The following is a 10,964-nucleotide window of genomic DNA, read 5'->3' on the forward strand; positions in this document are numbered from 1 at the left end:
CTTCTACTCTGTGGCCTCCCCCAGCCAAGCCCCTGCAAGTCAGGTAGGGCCCCACATCAGAGCGCATTACGTTACATTACTTCAAGGATAGCAGGAATATGAAGAAGCTCAAGGACCCCCATGAGTGTCTGATGGGAAGACTGGGTGGGAAGGGGCGGTGAAGGGGTCAATCACAGGGCCCAGGTCGTGGCAGCCCCTGACCTTCGCTCGCTTCCCCTCCCCTCACAGACCTGCGGGTCCAGCTGCTGAAGCACACAATACATGACATTGTGCACACCCTCTGTGTGTTGCCCAAGACTCAGCATGACTTCAACTCCTTCGTGGTGGACACGTGGTTCCAGACGGTGAGCGCCTGCTTCCTCCCTCGGGCGGGCCCAGGAAGCCGCAGGTGGGTAGGAGGTGCAGGTGGTGACTGGGCGCCTGGGCTCTTCCCTTTCAGGAAACGATGCTCTGCTTCTCCGTCAGTGGGGTGTTCAAGGAAGGTGAGTGTGTGTAGACCTTCTCCCCAGATGCCCCACTGCTCTCTCCCCCTGGCCAGGCTCACTCCCAGAACCACCCAGCTTCCCTGACACCTTCCCTTCCCTTTCCTTCCATTCCCTTCCCTTCACTTTCTTTCCCCTCTCTTCCCCTCCCTTCTCTTCCCATCCCTTCGTTTCCCTCCCCTCCCCTCCCCTCCCCTCCCTCCCCTTCCCCACTGTGTTCTCCAGCCCTCAGGCTTCCCACAGACAACCCAGGTCTGAGTTGTGTCCATGCCTGTCTGCCCTGTACACCCTGGGCATTGGGGACACAGGCTGTGGAGTTTGGTGGCTCTCATCCCAGATACTTACTCTGAGAACTTGGGCCGTTACTTAACCTCTCAGTTTCCTCATTTGCAAAATGGGGTAGTAGTATCCACCTCTTGGGCGGCTGTGAAAAACTCATCCCGTGAACCTGTGTAGTGGTTGTCAGGGGTCCTGTCACTGGGCGCAGATTGCTCCTATAGTTGCCCTCCCGATTCCCGACACCCTGGCCCCTGTGAACAACTGCCCTCTCAGCATGAGTGTCCAGTCACAGCCTGACTGGGGACCGCTGTGTGAGCGTGTACAGCACGTGCGGCTCTAAGGGGTACTGTTGTTTGTTTGCTGTTGAAGTGGAAGGAAGTTCTCAGGGCTGCGTGCGTGCCTTCACCCGGACCTTCATCGCTACCCCTGCCAGCTACTCCAGGTGAGAGCCCTGTTGTGGGCGGGAATGCCCATCCACGCCTGGGCTCAGGGATGTGGGAATGCGGTGGCACAGACCTTAGGTTTACTCGGTATTGTGGAAAGCCAGCAGGGAGATCTCAGGAGCAGTCTAGCCTAGTGGTTAAGAAGAGCATGGGCCTATACGTTCTCTCGTTGACCCAGCACTCACTCGCTGTGTGACCTTGGTCAAGTCACATGACCTCTCTGTTACTCAGTGTCTTCTTCCGAGAATGGGGATCAGAGCGTCCACCCCTTGGGCTGTGGTAAAGGGTAAATGCAAAATTGCCCGTGGGTTGGGGATAAGCCTATAAATCCAGTGAATGTGGTGGACAGTCTCTCCAAAGGTGGGCTCTGTGGGGAGGGCCAGAGGTACCAGTCAAGGAACCTGGGAGACAGACACAGGAGGGGTCTGGGAAGAATCTAGTTGCTGAGTGCCAGTGGGAGCAGGATCATTGTTGGGTGTGTGAACCATCAGTTTTCTGAGAGTCCATATTTCCTCCAGTCTTTGCATCGTGAATGATGAGCTGTTTGTGAGTGACTCCAACCCCAAGAAGACTGAGTCTGTGTTCTTCATCCCAAAGCCTACATGCTGTGCTAGCTCCATTCCCACCCTCTCCATGGAGCGGCAGGAAATGGTGCAGGCTTTGTCCACCTGGTCTGGGATGAACCTCCAGGATTCTCAGAAGTGATGATGAAGATCATAGTGTGCACATATACTCGTTACCTTGGAAAAGCATTCATTGTGTTCAGTTTTGTGGGGAGATGAAGTAGAATCAAGATGGAATTGACAGCATATCTCTGTGTGTGTTTCTCTTTCTAGGTCTCCTCTAGCCCAATCACACCCTTCTCACTAGTGTAATTTTTCTTCAGTTCAGACTCTGGCTGGATTCCAATCTCAGGATTCAATTACCCAGAAAATGATAGATACAGAGGGATTGCTACCAGGTGGTGAAAAATTCCAGAAAACTCTGGTTGAAGCCATTATACCAAGATCCCAACCTCCATCCCTTGTTCCCCCTTGCTGAGCACCCTGGTCTGAAAGTCTCAGAGCTGACATTCTGATCTGGCCACCTGGTTGCAGCCATCTTCATTGTTCATTTTTAAGGAAAAGGAGTACATTTTGCAAAGAGTAGCAGATGTCTTGGAGTGGTTTGTTTACTATGAATCCAGTTTTGTTTTGAAAATTCATATGTATATCAAAGTAGTTCCATCTGCTGTTGACCCCAAATCTACATCACGTTCATTGATGTATCACTTCCCTCATCAGTGTAGGTTGACATGTCCACACTGTAGAGGGTCCTTCCCAGGGAGCAGCATGTTTACCCTCCATCACCCACTCCTGTACAGGCTGCCCAGTGCTTCCCCAACATCCTGTCTGTCGTCCCATGACCGGGACACTGGATACAGCTGTCCAGACTCCAGTCTGTGCCCCATTCCTCTCAGTTACCTTCCCAAGGCCATGTGTTTCCCCATGCTGCTGACTGTCAATGCACTGCTGCTACCTGGTGAGTCGTTGTATTCATGCCATGGAGTATGTTTTTATGGCTTCTTTAACACCTATCAATTTTTTCAGACAGAATTAGAATTATTTTATACATAGGTCAATACACTGGCTTTTGAGGGAGAACATTGTATTTTTTTTCTTTTTGCTCTTTCAATAAAGTTTTTTTAAAAAATAAATTTATTTATTTATTTATTTATTTTTGGCTGTGTTGGGTCTTCGTTTCTGTGTGAGGGCTTTCTCTAGTTGCGGCGAGTGGGGGCCACTCTTCATCGCGGTGCGCGGGCCTCTCACTATTGCGGCCTCTCTTGTTGCGGAGCACAGGCTCCAGACGCGCAGGCTCAGTAGTTGTGGCTCACGGGCTTAGTTGCTCCGCGGCATGTGGGATCTTCCCAGACCAGGGCTCAAACCCGTGTCCCCTGCATTGGCAGGCAGATTCTTAACCACTGCGCCACCAGGGAAGCCTCAATAAAGTTCTTTGTAGAGAACTCTGATACTGGAGGTACGTTGGTGCCACCTCATGACAGAAGCCTGAGTGCAGCTTGAACAGGCAGAACAGGCAGGTGGGAGGGAGAGCCTATGTGTGACCAAAATTCACCAGGCAGAGCTTTCTGGAAATATGTGTGTAAAGAGAGAAACCCAGTTACAGGTTCACTGAGGTATCCAGACAGAAATCATAGCCTCTCTCTATGTGTTGGCACTCTCTCTACCCTTTGATTTACTTTCTCTGCATCCTCCCAGAAATTTTTCACTGAGGGCCTTCTCCTCATTTGTTGATGAACTCCGTTCATCAGCTCAGTGAATTTTATCAAAACACAACACTTTTGCCAAATTTACCCCCAATTTAACATTCACCCTCACTACCTTTTGTAAATTTTTATTTGTGGTTAAAAAAAAGCATAACATATAATTTTCTATCTTAATCACTTAACCATTTTTAACTGTATAGCTCAGGAGTGTTAAGTATATTCACATTGTTGTGCAACACATCTCCAGAATGTTTTCATCTTGCAAAACTGAAGCTCTATGGCCACCAAACCACAACTCCCTATTCCCATTTCCCCCCAGCCCCTGACAACCACCCCCATCTATCTGTCTCTATGAATTTGATTACTTTAGATACTTCATATAATTGGAATCATACATCATTTGTCATTTTGTGACTGGCTTATTTCACTTAACATTGTATCCTCAAGGTTCATCCATGTTGTAGCATGTGACAAGATTTCCTTCTTTTTAAAGGCTAAATAATATTCTATTGTTTGTGTATACCATATTTTGCCTATCCATTCATCTATTTTGATGGATAATTGGGTTGCTTCCACTTCTTGCCTATTGCAAATAATGCTCAATGAACACAGGTGTGACAATATCTCTTCAGGATCCTGATTTCATTTCTTTTGGATATATAACCGGAAATGGGGTTATATGGATCATATGATCATTCTATTTTTAATTTTTTGAGAATGCTCCCTACGATTTTCTATAGCAGTTATATATATATCATTTTCCATTCCCACCCACAGTGCACAAGGGTTGCAATTTCTCTACATCTTCAACTACACTTATTAGTTTCTATTTTTTTTTTTTATTGTGGCCATCATGATGGGTGTGAGGTGACATCTCATTGCGATTTTAATTTGCATTACCCTAATGATTAGTGATCTTGAACATCTTTTCATATGCTTATTGGCATTTGTTTCCTTTTTGTTGAATTATGGGAATTCTTCATATATTCTGGATATTAACCCCTTGTCAAATATATGATTTACAAATACTTTCTTCCATTATGTGAATTGCTTTTTCATATTGTTGATTGTTTCCTTTGATGCCCCAAAGTTTTTAAATTTGATGTAGTCCCATTTGTCTATCTTTGCTTTTGTTTCTTGTGCTTTTGCTGTCATATCCAAGAAATCATTGTCAAATCCAAAATCATGTAGATTTTCCTCTATGTTGTCTTCTAGGAGATTTACAGCTTTAGGTCATATGTTTAGGTCTTTGCTGCATTTTGAATTAATTTTTCTATATGGTATAAGGTAAGGGTTCAAGCTCATCCTTTTCCATGTGTATATCCAGTTTTTCCAAAACCATATGTTGAAGAGACTATCCTTTCCCCCATTGTGTGGTTTTAGTATCCTTGTTGAAAATCATTTTACCATGTACATGATAGTTTATTTCTGGTATCTCTATTCTAAATATCTGTCTTTATGCAAGTATCACAGTGTTTTGATGACTATAGCTTTGTAATATCATGAAATCAGGAAGTGTGATGCCTGTAAGTTTGTTATTTTTCAGAAATGTTTGGCTATTTGGGGTCCTTTGAGATTCCATACGAAATTTGGGATTTTTTTTTCTATTTCTGTAAAAAATCCATTGGGATTTTAATAGAGATTGCATTGAATCTCTAGATGACTTCAGGCAGTATGAACATTTTAACAACAGTAAGTCTTCCTAGCTATGAAAATGGGATGTTTTCTCATTAAATTTTGTCTTCTTTAATTTCTTTCTTCAATGTTTTATAGTTTTCAGTGTAAAATTCTTTCAACTCCTTTGTTAAATTTATTCCTAAGTATTTTAGTCTTTTTGATGCTATTGTAAATGGATTTGTTTCTTAATTTACTTTTCAGATTGTTCAGTGCTAGTGTAAGGAAACACAACTAATTTTTGCATGTTGATTTTATGTTTTTCAACTTTGCTGAATTTATTAGTTCTGACAGTTTTTTTCCGCCTGGAATGTTTATAGTTTTCTACATATAAGACCATATCATTGGCAAACAGAGATAATTTTCCTTCTTCCTTTCCATTTGGATGCTTCTTATTTGTTTTTCTTGTCTAGTTTCTCTGGCTAGGACTTCTAGTACTATGTTGAATAGAAGTGATGAGAGTGGGCATTCTCGCCCTGTTGAATTTAGAAGAAAAGCTTTCAGTCTTTCAAAGTTGAGTATGATATTAGCTATAGGATTTTCATATATGACCTTTATTACATTGAGGTAGTTTCCTTCTCTTCTAGTTTGTTGAATGCTTTTATCATAAAAGGGTGTTAAATTTTGTCAAGTGCTTTTTTTTTTCATCAATTAAGACGATCATGTTTGTTTTTTTTCCTTCATTCTGTTAATGTAGTGTATTACGTGATTGATTTTTGTGGTTGACTCATATTTGCATTCCAGGAGTAAACCCACTTGAGCATGGCATATAATCCTTTTAATAAGTTGTTGAATTCAGGTTGCTAGTATTTTGTTGAGGCTTTCAACATTAATGTTTATTAAAGATATTGGCGTGTAGTTTTCTTTTCTTGTAGCATCTTTGTCTGGCTTTGGTATCAGGGTAATGTTGACCTCATAAAATGAGGTTGGAAGCATTCCCTCCCTTCAATTTTTTTGGAAGAGTTTGACGAAGACTGGTACGAATGGTTCTTTAAATGGTTAGTAGAATTCTCTAATAAAGCCATTCAATCCTGGGCTTTTCTTTTTGGGGAGAGATCTGCTTACTGATTTATTCTTTTTACTATTTATAAATGTGTTAAGATTTTGAAAGAAAATTTCTTCATGGTTCTGTCTTGGTAGGTTGTATGTTTCTGGGGATTTGTCCATTTTTTTCTAGGTTATCCAATTTTTTGGCATATAATTGTTAATAGTATTCTCTTATAATCCTTTTCATTTCTGTGGCATCAGTTGTAATGTCCCTCTTTAATTTCTCATTTTAGATTTTTAAAAATTATTTATTTGGTTTCGCTGGGTCTTAGTTGTGGCAGGCAGGCTCCTTAGTTGTGGCTTGCTGGCTTTTTAGTTGTGGCATGAGTACTCTTAGTTGCAGCATGCATGTGGGATCTAGTTCCCTGACCAGGGATTGAACGTGGGCCCCCTGCATTGCGAGCACGGAGTCTTAACCACTGCACCACCAGGGAAGTCCCTAATTTCTGATTTTAGTTATTTGAATCTTCTCTCTTTATTCTTAATCTACCTAAGGGTTTGTCAATTTCATTGATCTTTTCAAAAAACCAACTCTTAGTTTCATTTTTTCCTATAGTTTTTCTATTCTCTCCACTTTCATTTACATATTTCTTTTGTGCAGTTATTTCTTTAAATTTAAGATCTGAACTCCCCTCCAAAACAGAGCCATGTATGTTGCCTAAACACTCAGATATGGTTGGGCAATTCTGTGCTGTTGTAGTTATGGGGTCAGCATACTTTACTTAAATGTGTACTTAGCTATCATCCACACTGTCTGACCAGTTCCACTGTGTTCTGTAGAATATCTGCACAGGATTTCCCCTAGGATGTGATCGTTTGTTTCTGGATTCCCACCATGTTATCTGGAACTCTTTTTTTTTTTTTTATACACAGTTGACTCTATGAATTTGAATCCTTGTTGGAGAGCTTCATTGGTTTGCCATGGCAGCCCACAATGCCCCATTCTTGTGTCTTTAAAATGATCTGTCTGCCAACCTAGTGAAGGTAAGGATTATCAAAGATATAGGGAATGAGTCCTGCACTGAGCTGAGTCCTTTGACCTTGGAGCAGAATCATTTAATACCCAGGGAGTGGATGTGACAAAATGTAATTGGTGGTGTTATAACAGTTTATGACATCTGGAAAGTGTTGCCTTCCAAAAGATATTTTGGGAGGAGACCTTCAAGATGGCAGCGGAGTGAGACGTGGAGATCACCTTCCTCCCCACAGATACATCAGAAATACATCTATATGTGGAACAAATCCTACAGAACACCTAACGAATGCTGGCAGAAGACCTCAGACTTCCCAAAAGGCAAGAAACTCCCCAGGCACCTGGCCGTGTGGCTGACAGGGTCTCCAATACTTCCAGGTTTCTGGACCTGCTGTGGGCACTGTGAGGCCAGCTCAGACTCTGATCTAGCCTTACTCTGGCGTGTACTTGCCCCCAAATTCCACAGTTGCCCCCAAGGTCCACAGCCTCAATTGTGGGAACACTCATTGTCTATTCAGGTATTCCACAGATGCAGGATTTACCAAGCTGATTGCGGGGATTTAATCTGCTGCTCCTGCAGCTGCACGGGGATATTTCCCTTTCTCTTCTTTGGTCTCACAGATCCTGGGGTTCAGCTTTGGTTTTGGCTCTGCCTCTGCATGTGGGCTGCCCTCAGGCATCTGTTCCCCACTCAGGCAAGAGGGGGGCGAAAGCAAGGGCTGATTAAGGCCCACTTGCTCACTCAGGCCAGAGAGAGGAATGGATACAGCAGTCACAGTAAGAATGTGTGGGGAGTGCCTGCGGCAGCAGAGGCCAGCAGGATGTTGCCACAGTGTGAGGTGCGCCATGCATTCTCCAGTGGAAGTTGGCCCCAGATTGCAGGGTCTTCGGCAGTGGCAGGCTGCACAGGCTCCCAGGAAGTTGTGGGCAGTGGCCCGCGCTTGCACACAGGATCTTTGGTGGCGGTGGCAGCAGTCGTGGTGTCCTCCTGTGGGGTCCGAGATAACAGCCGCGGCTCGCTCCCGCCTCTGGAGCTCACGTAGGCAGTGCCCTGCCATCTGTGGGCACATGGAGCAGGAAGTTCCTATGGCGGGCCCAACCCTCTCCTTGCATACCCCACAACAACGGTCTCTTGCCTCTCTGGCAGGCCCAGGGGAGGTGTGGACAGTAACCTGTGCTTGCACACAGGCTTCTTGGTGGCTGCAGCAGCAGCGTTAGCATTTCATGCCCGTCTCTGGTGTCTGCGCTGATAGCCGCGGCTCGCGCCCGCCTCTGAAGCTCATTTAGGCTGTGCTCTGAATCGCCTCTCCTTGCGCACCCCGAAACAATGGTCTCTTGCCTCTTCGGCAGGTCCAAACTTTTTCCTGGACTCCCTCCCGGCCAGCTGAGGCGCACTAGCCCCCTTCAGGCTGTGTTCACACAGCCAACCCCAGTCCTCTCCCTGGGGTCTGACTTCCGAAGCCTGATCCTCAGCTCCCAGCCCCCGCCCGCCCCGGCGGGTGAACAGACAAGCCTCTCGGGCTGGTGAGTGCTGGTCGGCACTGATCCTCCGTGCGGAAATCTCTCCACTTTGCCCTCTGCACCCCTGTTGCTGCGCTCTCCTCTGTGGCTCCGAAGCTTCCCCACCACCAGCCCCCATCTCTGCCAGTGAAGGGGCTCCCTAGTGTGTGGAAACTTTTCCTCCTTCACTGCTCCCTCCCAGAGGTGCAGGTCCCATCCCTATTCTTTTGTCTCTGTTTTTTCTTTTTTCTTTTGCCCTACCCAGGTACGTGGGGAGTTTCTTGCCTTTTTGGGAAGTCTGAGGTCTTCTGCCAGCGTTCAGTAGGTGTTCTGTAGGAGTTGTTCTACGTGTAGACGTATTTTTGATGCATTTGTGAGGAAGAAGGTGATCTCCAAGTACTACTCCTCCTCCGTCTTGAAGGTCCCCTCCCCCACCGCTGAGAACAATTTTAAAAGTAGATACACAGATTTCTTTTCTAGAGTTGCTAATTTAATAGGTCTGGGATGTAGCATGGGAGCCTGCATTTTGAAAAATCACCCCAGGCATTCCTAAAATCAGTTAAATTAGAGAAACCTTAACTGGGATAGGTATAAAAATGGTTGCTTATTGGTCTGCCTGATGAACATTGCTTTTAATCTTAGTTCATCACATATAAAATTTATCTTGCCTATTATTTTACTACTATTATCTTTAGCAATTACCCGTTTTAAATTTTTTAAACAACACAAACACTAGTAGCATACAATATGAAACAGTTTAGAGTTTTACTTTCAATTCATGTAGAAAAATGCATACCATATATTTATATGTTTTAATGAAATCACATGCTATATAGTCAGTCCTCTGTATCTGCAGGTTCTGCATCCTTGGACTCAACCAACTGCAGATAGAAAATATCCAGGGAAAAAATTCCAGAAACCTCCAAAGAGCAAAACTTGAATTTGCCGCATTCCAGCAACTATTTACATAACATTTACATCTTATGCACAGCTATTTACTTACCATTTACATTGTATTAGTTATTATAAGTTATCTTGATGACATTTAAAGTGTATGGGAGGATGTGCATAAGTTATATGGAAATACTACACTATTTTATATAAGGGACTTGAGCATCTGCAGGATTTAGTATCTGCAGGGGTCCTGGAACAAACTCCCTGCAAAGACAGCTGTATATGGTTCTTCCACTTGCTTTTTTCCCCCCCTTTAAAAATATTCCTTGGATAATTATTCATGTCAGTAAACATACAAGTATTCATTCTTTTTTTAAAAAAATGAGATAGAATTTATATATAACGTTGTTTAACTTTAAGGTGTACAACATGTTGATTTGATGCATTTATATTTGGCAATATGACTACCACCATAGCTTTAGTTATAACCTCTATCACATCACATAATTATCATTTCTCTTTCGTGGTGAGTACATATAAGATCTAATCTCTCAGCAATTTTGAAGGATAATACCGTACTGTTGACATAATCACTATGCTGTGCATTAGACTTCCAAAATTTATTCATCTACTGGATGCAAGCCTGTACCCTTTAACAACATCTCCCCAATTTCTCCACTCGTAGCCCCTGGTAACTATCATTCTACTCTCTGTTTCTACGAGTTGGGCTTTTTTAGAGTCCACCTATAAGTGATATCATACAGTATTTGTCTTTCTCTGTCTGGCTTATCTCACTAGGCACACATCCTTTGACAGACACAGGTTGTTTCCACATTTTGGTTATTGTGAATAATGCTGCAATCAACATGGGAGTGCAGATATCATTTTGACATTCTGTTTTCATTTCCTTTGGATATATACCTAAAATGGGATTGCTGGATGACATAGTAGTTATATTTTTAATTTTATGAGGAAACTCCATACTGATTTCCATAGTGGCTGAACCAAGTTACATTCCCACCAACAATGTATAAGTGATCCCTTTTCTCCACATTCTTGCCAAAACTTGCTATCTCTTGTCTTTTTTTTTAACATCTTTATTGGAGTATAATTGCTTTACAATGTTGTATTAGTTTCTGCTGTATAACAAAGTGAATCAGCTATATGTATACATATATCCCTATATTCCCTCCCTCTTGTATCTCCCTCCCACCCTCCCTATCCCACCCCTCTAGGTGGTCACAAAGCACCGAGCTGGTCTCCCTGTGCTATGCAGCTGCTTCCCACTAGCTATATCTTTTACATTTGGTAATGTATATATGTCCATGCCACTCTCTCACTTCGTCCCAGCTTACCCTTCCCCCTCCCCGTGTCCTTAAGTCCATTCTCTACGTCTGCATCTTTAT

General features: G+C 43.5%; 1 protein-coding gene across 1 annotated transcript in view; it reads left to right on the top strand.

Moving 5' to 3' along the window:
* Window positions 1-8,122, top strand: part of LOC309621505 (nuclear RNA export factor 2-like) — a gene marked incomplete at its 5' end in the record, with an annotated part of 34,674 nt that extends 26,552 nt beyond the window's left edge. The window contains 5 exons of the mRNA XM_082408942.1: window positions 87-144; window positions 229-344; window positions 440-482; window positions 1,131-1,203; window positions 1,696-8,122. Coding sequence (XP_082265068.1) covers window positions 87-144; window positions 229-344; window positions 440-482; window positions 1,131-1,203; window positions 1,696-1,909 — 504 coding nt within the window. The 3' untranslated portion in view covers window positions 1,910-8,122. The remainder of the gene's footprint in view (window positions 1-86; window positions 145-228; window positions 345-439; window positions 483-1,130; window positions 1,204-1,695) is intronic.
* Window positions 8,123-10,964: the final 2,842 nt, after the last annotated feature.

Source organism: Balaenoptera borealis (assembly GCF_965194805.1).
Source record: "Balaenoptera borealis genome assembly, contig: HAP1_SCAFFOLD_550, whole genome shotgun sequence".
Lineage (NCBI taxonomy): Eukaryota > Metazoa > Chordata > Mammalia > Artiodactyla > Balaenopteridae > Balaenoptera > Balaenoptera borealis.